The 13829-nt window shown below is 45.2% G+C and overlaps 1 protein-coding gene across 9 annotated transcripts in view; it reads left to right on the top strand.

Moving 5' to 3' along the window:
• Positions 1 to 13829, top strand: part of ARHGAP32 (Rho GTPase activating protein 32) — a 257698-nt gene that overhangs the window by 194672 nt on the left and 49197 nt on the right. For 4 of the 9 annotated variants that reach the window (XM_087763516.1, XM_087763513.1, XM_087763514.1 and 1 more), the window contains 2 exons: positions 771 to 821; positions 3516 to 3590. The exons of 2 other annotated variants lie outside the window; for them this stretch is intronic. In XM_087763516.1, coding sequence (XP_087619642.1) covers positions 771 to 821; positions 3516 to 3590 — 126 coding nt within the window. Of the gene's footprint in view, positions 1 to 770; positions 822 to 3515; positions 3591 to 12678; positions 12890 to 13829 lie in introns of those variants that run through there. 3 more of the 9 variants (XM_087763517.1, XM_087763518.1, XM_087763522.1) reach the window with 3 other exon arrangements.

The following is a 13829-nucleotide window of genomic DNA, read 5'->3' as shown; positions in this document are numbered from 1 at the left end:
CCCAGATTTGAGCTGGGCTGATCTGTGGGAAAGTTATTTCCTGGACTTTGTGTTTTCTCTTCTTCCATCCAAAAAAAAAAAAGCTAACACTTGGGGCTGAGGCAGCAAGAGCTAAGTCTCTGCCTTCTCTGCAATTAATGATTTTCAGGAAGAACTCATTTTGTCAATAGGAAAACTCTGAGACAGTTTTCTTTTCTTTTTGCATAGAATGAAAAATCAGATAAAGCAGTTGTCTGCTTTAGCAGCGTTACAAACGGAGGAAAGCTAAATGTGTAAGGAGCTGAATTACGCAAAACGTAAATTTACAAATCTGGGAGTTGTTTTCTTTTGTAAGCGGTTGGCATTGTCCGTCTATATAACGAAATGTTACATCTTCCAGCCCTGTTTCTGACTCAACAAAGTACTTAAACATGGGCTTAACCATAAACACATGCTTAGCAGACACTGGAAGTAATGCAAACAAATCCTATGCTTTGCTGTGTTGCTCAGCAGGGATGGGCCTTGTGCTAAAAGTTCAAACATGCAAAATGTTTGGGGTTTTTTTTGAGCTGGGACACACTGGGTGGGGAATTCTTGGATCCTAATGAATTTCCAAAGTGCTTAGGGAATAAAGCACCAAACAACTTGAAGGATTGGGTCTGTGGTCGTATTTTGCGCTGTGTATAGCCTAGCTGAGCTTGATATGAAATTAGCCCATTTTCAATGGGTGCGTGTTTTAACCAACTTTTTTTTGTTTTGTTTGTTTTCTTTTTTTAATTATACCTCCCCAGTCTCCCCTGCCCACGGAGCCCGTCCAGCGTCCTGGAGCTACTTCCCCCCTTGTACGTTTTCATTTATTCCTTTTCTCTTCTTTCAGTCTCTCTCTCCCTGTCTCTCTCGGTGTCTCTCTTTTTTTTTTCTTCTGTACATGCAAGTCAGTTGCACTGATGCTTTGAAGGATATTTAGGGAAACCAAAACAAACCTTTAGTCTAACATGCCTTTTTAAAAACTCTTTGGACATAAAACAATACAGCAGGGAAACAAAGAAACTGATTCTAGCTCTTTTCTGTTGGAGAGGATAGAATAATTTTGAATCAATAAAACCCTAACTGAAAGAAATTAAGTGCCAGGCAACCAAATACAACTGTCAGTTTGAAAGAAAGAGAAGTTAAAAATGGGTGACGGAGAGGAATTAAACATGGCTCTGAAAGTTTGTTAGAACTTGAAAATCTTCAGAAGCAAGGACTCCTTTTTTTTTTTTTTTTTTTTTTTTTTTTTTAAGATCAGAAAACGCTGTTTGTGCTTAGCATCTCACAATGCCCAATGTGAAACTGTCAGGTTATGTGAGAGTGGCTTATTTATCCAGAGAGTCCTGCTTCATATTGGTGTGGTCTTTTTTAGATCCTGCTAGTGCTAATCTAAACCTCATAGCGATAACCTAGCATCAGTAAAATTGGAGGCTGTTTCCATAGATTTAACATTTTTTACAGTGAAGGTCTCATTTACACATACCGACTCCCCCCTGGGATGTTGTTTGGAGTTGATAAATCAGTCTTAAGACTGGATATGCAAATACTGTGGATAGGTATAACAAAATATATAATGTGTATATGTATATACATACGTATACGTATGCTTTCCCCATGCACATACATGCTTCCAGCCTGTTGGCATAGAGACTGTGCGCTGATACCCGTGTAACGTGGGAAACAGGCACGTGGTTCCTATGGACGATGCTTCCTCCAGGAGAAGACTGTTATTTGACAGCAAACTTCGTGTTTCTGGTGTGAAGACTCAACTTTCTGAGCACCTTCCTGAGTGTACGCCAGCATTATCAAATGCTCTCCAGACAGAAAGGTAGAGACTTCAGAGAGGAAGGGGAGAACAGGGTTTGTATTTCAGGCACGATCCTGGAGAGTGCGTGTGGTGAGGCTTCTTCCACTGCACATATCCAAACCAACAACCAGAGCCAGGGAATATTTAAACTGGGGTAGAGTTTTTAAGAATGAGGGCAAAACTTATTGCTGTGACTGGCTATATCCACTGATAAATAAGTAACCTGCCAAAAAGTTTGGGAGGAGTCAGAATAGTGAATGCTCGTAAGGTCCAGGGAGTTTCCTTTGGACATACAGGTATGGAGAAAAGATTTTTCTTCGTTTTTTCCTCTTTTATAGTCAAGTTCCTTGAATCTATGAGCCCTTCAAAGATGCCATTCCTGCTAAGGATCAGTAGCAGTTAATTTCAGATAATAAAGGCAGGGTTGGGTTTTTTGCTATTTTTAACGTGAATACAAGGAATGGCCAGATTCCTGGTTACTTAATGCAACCTGGAAGGTTCACATTCAGAGTCACTCTCCTTTTTAAGCTGTTTGTGAGAAGGAAGAGTTCAACACCAGAGCAGCTATAATATTTCTGCTCAAAGGTATAAGGCTTATTAGTGGTTCTGCTTGTTTTTCATGTGAAATTAATTACTTTTGACAGCCATGTCCTTTTGTGAGTCATGTAATTGCAACAGAGACTAGAAACTTGGCTATCGCTGCGCACCGAGCACCGCTGGAGAGATCATGTGCCACATCCCTCACATGCCTGAGCACTCCTCTGTGGTCTGCGCTGGTGGTTCTTGTTTATAACGTTTCTGTGTACCAAAGATCATGGTTGCACGTCTTCTGTTACTAGTAATTTAGGAATATACTTTATGTATTTATTTTTTTTTAAGTATGGAAGCTTTGAGGTCCTGTGCAGACTTTGTTGGTGTTAGAGGGAATTTACTTTCTGGGCTCGTGAAGCAGTTTTTAGATACTGAAGTTCTTTTTTGGCCCTCAGTTTCCCCAGATGAAACGAGCTGAGATCTGAATAGGGAGGCAAGGGCTGAGATATGGTTTTGAAACTGGGACAGAGTGCCTCTGAAAATGAGCTCTAAATCTTTAGTCTCCCAGCCAGGAGACCATTGTTGTGCAAGTTGCCGCTATGTTTAAAATCACTAGCATTCGCCAACCTAAATTGAGATCTATTTTATATCATTTTTTAAACTCTTTTTACAGTGAAAACTCTGTTAACGGTGATACGTGCACATTATACATGTGTTTGCACTGGAATTGAGAATTAGGCTGCATACCCTGTGGTCACACCCGAGCCAGGTTTAAGCCAGTTGTTCAGGTACCAGTAGCATCCACCTTCATCCTCAGCAGCTCAAGTTTTCTTGGCATGTGGGTGTTTACTCAGCTCATTTCATCTCGCCTCATCTTTTTTGCTATTCATCCTATGAGCCTGGCATATCACTTCACTTAGACTTCTTTTTGCACGTAGACGTTGCTAGTTAAGAATGCTTCTGGTCTAGAACATGCCAGAGAAGCAACACCTTGAATGCACAACACTGAAATCTGGATTTCTCTAGCACTGTTTCTCTAATTGCTGTCTCTACAAATTAAATTGTTAGTCTCTTGCAGTTTGTTCCAGGAGATATTTTAACTTTGTCCTTTCTCTTGCCTTCTGTCTGTCCCTCTGCCCTCTTCCCACCTGACCTTAATTATGTGCAGATTTGGAGATGGATAGTGTAAAGCCAGGTTCTGCATATGTTACAGAGGCTCTGAACCAGTCCCAGCTGAGCTCAGGTAGAGCCCGTTATGTACGATTAGTCTCTCGGTGTCCTAACCAAGTCTAACACTGTACGTGATAGCAATAACCATTTACTAACACCCTAGGTTTGGTTACAGAAGCTAGATGTAGTTGAAATAGTTTATTATTATTTTTTTATATTAATATCTGTTGGCTAGAAAAGCCAGTGCCCGACTCCAAGAATCCCCCTCCTTGCAGGAAGATTTTCTGCAAGTGATTTCATTCAAGTCAGTGAGTCCAAGTCTTAAGAGTACTGCTTAACAAGACTGGGTCTTGCAGTGTGAATGCTCTGCGGTATCAGCGGCTACGTGTCTATTAGTCTGTGTATCACAAATTAGCTGCCTTTTTTTCCCCCCAACTGCTGAATTTCTAAATAAAAAGTGTTGTTCTTTTCCCAGGCTTTCAATTTGTGCCTCAGACAGATATATCCAAAGAGTGTGCCAAACCCTATTTGACCATGTTCTGGAGGAAAGAACTTGCTTGAATAAGAGAGAAAAGAAATGTGGTTAAATACTATAGTTTTATGGCAACGTAAATGACCCTAATGTGTACCCAGTTGCACAGTGATAGCAGAAAACAACTGTGTTGTGTTGTCATTGTCATGACAACGTCGCTATAGCTTTTCAGAACTAACATTAGGTGGAATTAAAGTGTTCCAGTGGAACTAAGGAAGTGAGATATGTCTCTGGTACATTTTATGTACTTAAACAATTTGATCGTCAGTTATTGAGTGGTATTTGATAACAGACTTTTCAATTTTTTTTTGTTTTGTTAAATCATATCTGGATTTTTTTTTTCCCCTGGAGCATCTAAGTGCTTTGAAAGAAAATGTAAGTGGAATTTTAGGAGAGACTGAGTAGGAAACTGTGTAAATTTTGTTTTCCAGCAAGCTAGGTCAGGGCTTTCCAGTAGGGCAGGCAACACGTCATATTTCTTGCAAAGCCTTCAGACAGCACGTTGTCCTTTTATGTCCCTCTGTTTCATCTAGTCCCTTTGTACTGAGGTTGAAATGAATTTGCAGGGTAACTGTACCTTTCATAGAGATCATCCCAATCAATTCTTTGGGTAAAATGAATAGGTTAGTGGATATTTCATATTGAAGTGATGCTGATAAATACAGCCAGTCAGAGCTCACTTGGGTCCTGCTGTCCACAACGCTGGTATTATGTTTCAGTTTATTAAGGAGGCTAATGTTTGTGCAATTCAGTGATTTTAAGCGCTTGGTAAGCGGCAGGCGTCTTTTCTAATTGTATTTCAACTGATTGCAAAGCTCCTCCTGGTTGCCTGTGTGTAAAGCTCTGCCTCTGCTGAAAACCTTGTCTGTATTTCCATTGTTACCTTCTAAAGTCACCAGAGGCAGATTTATTTTTTAACTAGGCTTCAAGGCTTTATTTTACTCCTCTAATAAGTGTTGTATGCTTCCTTTCAAAAAAAGAAATTTTTTTAGCAGTATTATCTTGCTGGCAGTTTGCATCTTGGGTACGTTAGGAATGCCAAACTTAGCCTCCCATAATTATGTTGCAGTGCTTGCTTTCAGTGCAGTGAATTCTGATAAAGTACTTATTTAATCTGAATTGCTCCAGTAATTACCTGGTTTTAGGAGAAAGGGATTTATTGCCGTGACTGCCCAGGACTGCGGACAGCCATAAGACATGTTATTGCAGTGGTTAGTCTTTTCAGGTCTTGAAATTTGTGTACAGAATTGAAGTACAAATCAAAACTGCAGCAGCGTTTTCCCGTTAGTTTTTCATTTCCTTGGAGTCTTCCTTTCTCTTTGCTCTCCCTCCCTTGTTTCAAGTGATTCTTCCCCCCCCCCCCCTTTTTTTTTCCTTCCCGTTTTTTGGCAGAAATAGAAAGGGACAAGAACTGTGGGCTGATCTGTGGAAATGCTGCTATATACAGGATTCATCTGGTCTCCTATGAAAGTCGCACCATAAAATCTGTGATTCTGCCGGAAAAGTCTGAGAGAACAGCTCCCTAGAGCCGGTGTGCTAGGAACAGATATTGACAGAAACTCTGAATTATAGATTCTGTGTTCATTGGGCAAGTACACGTGGGTACGCATGAGCATCCCCACAGCAGCAACGTGTGTCCTGCCCTGGGTGCTAAAGAGTCAGTCTTCGACCCTCTCTGGGGGAGTGAATTTGGGTAAAGTCGAGTTTTGCTTCAGCAAGCCAAGCGGCATCGAGCCATGTGTTTTGGTTTGCTTTTTCAGCAGTAGTTTGGGAGAAGGAACCAGGCAGGCCTCTCTCTGGGTCTGCGGCCCAGTGCTCCCTTCCCCATGCGGGGGCACAGCGGCCCCCGTGGCTTTCCCCGCAGCCAGCCTTGAGGCACCGCGTTTCCAGTACGATTCGTACAGCTGAAGCTGTGAACTCTCTTCTAAATGCCCCGTTTTGCAAGAGGGCGAGTTTTTGATACCTTTTCCTCTAGAGCTGCATGAAAAGCCACCTGAGGATTACTGAGGTTGCTCCATAATTTATCATTTTAGGAAGCTACAAGAGAGTTGCAGGTACATACGGATGCAGATGCTAATGAATAGCAGTTTTGGGAGTCCTTTACCAAACTGAGACAAGTAGGGGATTTACGTGGACCGTCAAAAAAGTTCTCAAAGAGTGTCAGACATGTTTTCTGCACACTGCAATGAGCCTCTGACTGCGAGAACATATTTTTGTATGTAGCTTGCTTTTGAATTTAGCCTTCAGTGGCAAATCTGAAATACTTTTCCTGTCCACCTAAATAAAATCGATAAATCTCGGCTAGCTCGTAAGTGAGAGACAAGCAAGAATTTGAAGTATTTCAAAGAAGTTCCTAAGGATACATAGCATTAGGAAGTCAATGTATTTTTTTTTCTTCCTTCTTAATCCTTTAATCCTTTAACAGTGCAGATGTTTTCTGACAGTAGTAAGAACCAAGCATGCATTTTGGCAGTATTTTTTAAGCACCCATGGTTGTGTTTCTTACCCACAGACTCTATGGAGTTTTAGGCAGTGTTTGTAGTTGATGCAGTATTTGCAATCTGAACAAATAGATATTTTTGCAATATTTCCTAGGTGCTATGGAAACACGTCTCCGTGGTTATCGGGTATTTGTGAGTAAATTGGTTGACACTTTCTTCAGGAGGCCTGGATTTGAATGGAGAAGAGAAGGGATTTGGGTATGACTGCTGTGTGGGAAGGGTCCAGGGGAAGCAGGGTCAGCGGCAGAGGGACCTCGGCAGGGCAGGAGACTCCAAGGTTTGGGGGAGGACCAGGAGAGAGGTCTGGATAAACCAAAAGGGTGTCTGCAGGCTCTAGGGACCCAGGATAAGGAGAAGGATACAGTTTGGCTCTGCTGTTTCATTTATATCTTTTTTTTTTTTTCTTTTTTAGCTGAAGTAAAAAGAGAGTTTTCTAATCTGTTACAAGACCTGCTTGCCTAAGCCCTGCCAGCTCCCAAGAAGGGGAGCCTTTGTCATTTCAGAAACAAATGTCATGTGTGCAAAGCAAGTAGTTTACAGGGATAAGTTATTGCACATGAGCATTGCCTTGTACCCTGCGTAATTATTCGCACAAGTGCAAACTGAGTGAAAAAGGTGATTGCGTTGGTGACCTTTTGGCATCTTTGTACAATATCAGTACCAGCACAGGTGTAGGGCATCAGTGAATGAGGCCTCTGTCTCCAACCTCAGGCCAGATTTGCACTAATGTTTTTCCTGGCATAGCTGAGTCTGCTGTAAGGATGAAGAAGATCACACCCGGAGCTGACACAGCTTATCTGCCAAAAAAACCCCAACAAGACCCCCCTAAACACCCAGTTGGGGTGTAAGCAGAGCGGTCCTGGCAGAAGAGCCCCTTTGTCAGCTTAGGTTATGTCAAGGGGAGCAGCAGAAACATCTTCTATCAGCATATCCTGCGTCTCCACTGGGAGGCACTACTGGTGTAATTACAGCACTGGAAATCAGCCTGGAGTCTCCTGAAGTCACAGGGAAATGCCTGAAAGGTAGAAGGAAGGGACGGATTAATTTCTGTATTCCCTGTAGTGCAATTTCTTCCTTGCGCGCGGTCACTCATAGCTTCTGAGGCTTTCTGAAGAAGTTGGACCCGTAGACAGCAGCTTCAAGCTTCCCACATTTTGACAGGTAATTTTGTGGCAAGCCTTGGCCATGTTGCTTGGGGAATTTTAATTGGAAAAGAAAACGAACAAGCGCGGTGTATGGATCTGTGCACAGTCTGTATGCATCAGTTGAGAAATAATGACATGGATCTGTGTATTGTGTAGGTAAGAAAGAGACGTATTAGTGTGTCTGTTATGGAAACATTCGCGGCGTTTGGGGCTGGCATGCTTAACCTTTTTTGAGAGGTTGAATCCACCGAAATAGGCTGACGACTTGTGAAGTAAAGCGGTAAAACTTGGCTGAGCGCAGGGGTGTTGGAGGCACCAATGCGCTATTAATAAGGCCAGCTTTCTTTTCACATGTTCTGTGCTGCTTTCTCGCTCTGCTTGCTCTCCACTTATTCAGGCTGGGGGGTTTTGTTATTTTTAAACTAGATACTTTTTCCTTTATCACAAGCTCTGTCAAAATGGGACTTAACTCTAATAATAGTTGGCTTGAGCAAAACTCCGCAGTTATGCTGAGCGCTTTGAAATCATGGGAAAAGGTAGTTTGTTCTGCTCTGTTTTTCCTCTTCTTTTCTCCTGAATAATTCTGTAAATTAGCGTGGGAGCCAAGTTGTGGTTTAGAAATACTTTCAGGCAGCTTTAACCTTAGATGATAGCACATAGCTCTGATCTCTTCTTGCGTTGGCATATGGATTTGTCAAGGGTCATGTCAGTGCAGATCTCAGATCTCCAATTAAAACCTGGTCCTGTTAAGTTCACAAAGGCTACGCCATCACCCCTCTGTATGCAAAGGAGCGGTGCTTGTGCTCTGACTCCATCTGGCTATGGCTCTGATGCCCGTAGGCACCAGTGATGTTGCCACATCTGCAAGAAAGTGTCTGTGTGAAACTATAAACGAATGTTAAAGTGAGTGGAGCTGGGGAAGATATGCTGGCAGATCCGTCGTGTTTGTTTGGCTTTCTCAGAAGGTCTTGGTTTGGGCACAGCTATGGTGTATGCTTGGGAGGGTCCTTAAGCGAGCACATAGAAATGCATGTTGTCCGCTGCTTGGACAAGATCTGCGGCATGTTTCCACCAGAAATCCTACGCAAGCAGCCAACGCCAGGCTACTCCTCTGCCCCTCTCTGTCTCTCCGTCTCTCTCTGTCCTCCCTCCTTTTCTTCCCCTCTCCCTGGTAGCGAATTTAACTGCTGCAAACTGCAGATCATAACATTACTCTGGCCTTTAGGACTTGCTTCGCTAGCTCGTGAATCAGCCTCTGTCTGTGATTAATTCAGAAGGCTCTGCTGATCTGAAGTTTCATCTGCCGGATTTCATTTAAGAGCTTGTGTCAGTGCTGGGCTCATTCTTCTTCAGCGTTTAATCCTGTAACTGCAGTGGGAAGCTTGCATCAAATTCTTTGACTTGTTCTCATGGGAACTTGCTTTTGCTAAAGGAAAGGCAAGTGAAAGTAGTCCTCTGTTACCCGCTTGGCTACATATTACATCATTCCTAACTGTGTTTTTACCTTTGCAAATGGAATATTTGGAATATTTTTCTTGCAAACCCGGACAGCCATGGCAGACCGTGGCTACGTCCACCAAAAGAGCAAGTCACCACGTGATTGTCCAGGTACTCTGACATGAGAAACCTTTATGTCAAACCTGGTTTCTGTGAGCTCTGTGAATCGAATCAAATCATGTTGAGGTTATCCCATGGCAGTCTATTGCATGCTGTGCTGTTCTCTTGGGTTTGGTTTGTTTTTTTTTTTTAATCTCCCACTCTGCTTTCATCTATAACCTTAGTTTCTCTCCAAAACCCTTTTTTAAAAAACGGGGTTTTGTTTATTTGGGTTTTGTGTGTGTGTGTGTGTTTTGAGAATATTTGATTGCAGGATAAACCTAGCTGAGTAAGAAGCAGCCTTGAAAAATACTGGCTGCCTAACTTCTAATAAGGGCTTGAAGCTTCCTTCAGTGGTTAAATTTGTAAAACCAGAAAGTGGAAGAAGCTACGAGGTATATTAATAACATTTTTTTGGGTTACTCTGCCTTCCCAGTACTTCTGTCTGAAGTAACTTTTGGAGGATAGGTTAAGCTTCAGAATGCTTTAAGGATTGAATTTGTGACAAGCGTGTGGATGGAGCCTTTTTGTCTGTGATTTCAAATGCTTGGGCTTGTTAGCTGTGCTTAAAAGCTAGACATTCATTATCTACCTCTTTTGCTCCACTGCAAGCTGCTGAACACGTAAGTAGCAGAGAATGTCTCTCTTTCACTTGCTTTTGTTCCTTAAAATTGTCTGGCAAAAGAAAATAGGAACAGAAAATAAGACCCACATGTGAAGAGTATTTTATTATTTTCAATCGAGATTCAGAAGAAGCAAGAGGGCATCCCAGTACGTTCAGTCCCTGTGGTGATGGGAACAAGCTCTTTAGCCGTGATGCAGTGCCGTGCCAAAGGCAGGCTTCTTGTTTCCAGGTGCGGAAGAGCCACGTCTCTGGTCGCTTGGGTTTCATTCCAATAAGAAAGGCCTTTTGTAAAAAGTATTTTAAAAAAATTATATATATATATATATATTTTTATATATATATATTAAAAATATATATATATTTTTATATATATATATATATAAAAAATATATAAAGGAAACAAAGTGCAGGTGGGGCAAAAGTGTGCCGTGGTACACCACGTAGTAAAATATCTCCTCAAGCACTGTTGATCATCAGAGCAATAATTTTCAGGGGTAATACCTACATCTAGAGTTGAGGGAGCTCTGTATTACTGGTGATCCAGCTGTTCTGTTCCTGCTCTCATGGGCAAAAACAGGATTGTGCCATCTCCAGCCCCAGTTTGAAACCGTGCACCAGCAAACTCTGCGAACCAAACAGTTTGTCACGACGTGGTTAATCAGCCTTGTAGCATTCTGCCTGGCCTACATTAAAAACCAAAAAAACCACCCTGATGCAGGGACCCTATAAGACATCCTGGCAGTTTTGGGTAGCTGATAGTGATACTACTCTGCAGTCCTGTATACTTTTGTGCTATTTTGAATTGTTATATGTGCATTTTGCATGTAAATTTTGAATAGCGTTGCTTCTGCTGTATTGATTCCCCATTTGTGTTGGGGTTTTACCAACTTTTATCGATGGGTTCGATAGGAAGAATGTTCCTGGAGTGGTGAGTTGGTACCAGGAAGAAGGTTTTGCATTCCGAATTGTACATAAGCACATACAAAACCGGATTTAGGAGTCATGCAAGGAAAAAAGTAATGTGACAGTATGATCGTTGTCCAAGCAAAACAATTCCAGTAATAAATACCAAGTATAATAAGTAGCTGGAGAACAAGCATTATTTGGAGATATGAGTCAGCAAACAATTTTGAAAAGAACACGTTTGCTTGAGGAGAACTGTGAACACCAAAAGAAATGAGTTTTACCCTCCTGATCACCAAGATGTCTGCATAAATAGAAGCAGATTCCTCTTTAATCCTTCTGACCCTGAGGTTGTCCAGGTCCTCTGGTGAGCCTACATTTTAAAGTCTGTGACAGCAATTACTGAGATTGATAAACTGCACTGCAGCCTCGCAAGAACTGAGGAGCATGGGGTCAGCACGGTTAAACGGAACAGCAGCAGTATTTATTCCTCGCTGCAATAAATGCAGGTAATGCCAGCAGCTTTGCTGGCGCTAGAAGAAGGCTGGAGGGCTTGGGTGAAGTTTCCTGAGCCCTGTGCCCGTCTTGGCTTTTGTCCCTGCTGGCTTTGGGGTGGCGGAGCAGGGATGCCATAGCTGGTGGTAAAGTCCGGTTACGGTGCGGTGTGCTGATGGAGTTGGGTTTTGGAGCTGGGCTGTAAACTAGGTCACTGTAAAATGATCTGTGTCGTTTTTGAAATAGCAGAACTCCCAGAGAATTTTTAATTGAGTTTGTTTTCAGTGATCTGATCAATGAGGCCCCAAACCGTGCTGATTAATAGCCACTCAGGGTGGGAGGGGGCATAATTTCTGTAGCACTGTGATTAGATTAACCGAAGGGACACCCTGGGTGCCAAGTGTCTCTGCTGTCCCCAGAGCTCGGGGGCAGATGGGGCTCAGCTGTGCCTGGCCCAGCCCGTGTCCAGCCTGCAAGCTTGGACCTGCTTCCATCGAAGCATTCAAGCACGCTCAACCCCTCTCCCTTCCTTTTGGATACGCTGCGACAGCCTTTTAGCACGGACTTGAGGATTTGCAGTGTGAACGGTGAGTGAGAGACCTGCGCTTCAATGATGGCGCAGGCGTACCCCTAACCTCTGCAGCCCTTACGAAACGGGGCTTTGGTCCTCTCTAGTTTTCGGGGCGTGAAGGCGCAGTTTGGCCCTGTGCAAGGAATGAGAAAGCTGCGGATAAACTCGAGCATAGCTCTGCTGGCCCCGACCTTTCCGCCTGTGTGTTTTCCTACTTGCAAGCTAGAAGGGGATGGCAAGCCATCCTGATAACAGAGGTCGTGGGTCATGGCCGGAGGTCTGATACTCCCCAGACGGAGCTGTGTTTTGCTTTCCCTCCCTTTCGGACCCTCTGCCCTTTGTCCACCGATACACCGAGGGCCACCGATGGACCGAGGGCCATCGTCCGGGGTCGAAGAGGCCACCGGGGCGGGAGCGGAGTGCAGCGGTGGGGAGGGGACAGGCAGCCCTCCCAGGCCAGGGACAAGGGGACAGGCAACCCCCCCCCGCCCCCCCCCCCGGCCAGGGACAAGGGGACAGGCAGCCCCGCCGGCCTGACCGCGGTCCGGGGCTGGGCTTGCCGGCTGCGGGGAGGCAGGGCTGTCCCCGGGCAGGTTGCGGCGGGGGGGGGGGGGACGGGGGACGGGTACGGGGACGGACCCGCTGGCTGCCGGCTCAAGCGGAGCATCCCGGGCGGGGGACGACGACGACACGCGGACGGACAAACGGGTCTACAACCGGGGAGCCGGCGTGGAAGGAGGCACCTGCGGGAGGTGGAGCCGGGCCGGCGGGGCTGGTTTGGCCGGGGAGGGGCCTGGCAGGAGCCGCAGAGGCGGCGTGTACCCGCCCGCACCTCCCGGCTGAGCCGCGCTGCCGGCGCTGGGTGCGGGGGGCCGAGCCGCCACCGCCCGCAGCCGCTCCCCTCCGCGGGCAGAGCTGAGCCAGGGACCCCGGGGCCCCCCCCCGGGCTCGGGAGTCGGTCGGGGACAGCCGCCGGAGAGGTTTGCTGGCCTGAGGCGAGGAAGGTAAGAGAGCTCTCCTCTTCCTTTCTCCCCTGGCATTAGCGTTTTTCTTATGTAAGACTTGCAGAGTATTTTTAGGTTCCTGAGCCCACTTGTTGCTTAGTAACTTGCCAGCTATTTAATTTGCAGTTTTGGAGAATTAATGTCTTTGAAGGAAGATTTTTCTTCTCTGGCAGCGTTGTGTCGGGAAGGAGGCGGCTTGGCACGTACTGGAGGTACAGACCCCCCAGTTGGGCACAGCGGTGCGGGGCTGTGCTGGGAGGTGTCCTGCACAGGGACACGGATGGCACAGGACATCGTGCCTGGAGCAGAACCGATCCTGTATAGGGGCAATGCGATCGATGTTCTCAAATGTCTTCTGCTGTGGAGGGGTAGCCCGGGATCACATTTGTAGCCAGATCGGTAGGATCACGTTTTTAGCCAGATGAAAAAATACCTGATGCTCAATAGTTTCCAATGACGCGCTCTCATCCGCACCCCGGCCGCTGGTTGTAGACCCGCTTGTTTCTGCCGGGAGAGAAGATCCTCAGGGATCTGTGCCCTTGGGCAGGTTGCCTGGCTTGGTGGTTGGCTTCTCTTGCCAACTCAAGACTGATTAACACCGCATACTTCCCCTCCACCCCCCTTGCTAATTGTTTTACTTCTGTTTCCCCTTTTACTAATCTCTGACTTCAGGTTTCTATTGTGCCTTTCCACGCACTAGGTCCACAGTTGTAAACTGCTTTATTGGACTTAGTCTAGGGTCATGGGTGTGTGTAGCAAGCCGGGGCTGTTAAAGGGAGCCTCTTTCATGCCTGGGGTGATTTGTGTGAGGATTTCCCACCCAGATCCCAGGGGAGAAGGAATTTCAGCTTGCAGGCCCCCTCCTGCGCAGTGAAGTATGCCCGCACGGTCCTTGGGGTTGCCGAGATGCGAGATCAGTGCTTTCTGCTCAGATTTTATA

The sequence above is a fragment of the Nipponia nippon genome, unplaced genomic scaffold, assembly GCF_047370975.1.
Source record: "Nipponia nippon isolate SJK-2023a ecotype South Korea unplaced genomic scaffold, ASM4737097v1 scaffold_28, whole genome shotgun sequence".
NCBI lineage: Eukaryota > Metazoa > Chordata > Aves > Pelecaniformes > Threskiornithidae > Nipponia > Nipponia nippon.
This window is presented reverse-complemented; position numbering and strand designations above follow the sequence as displayed.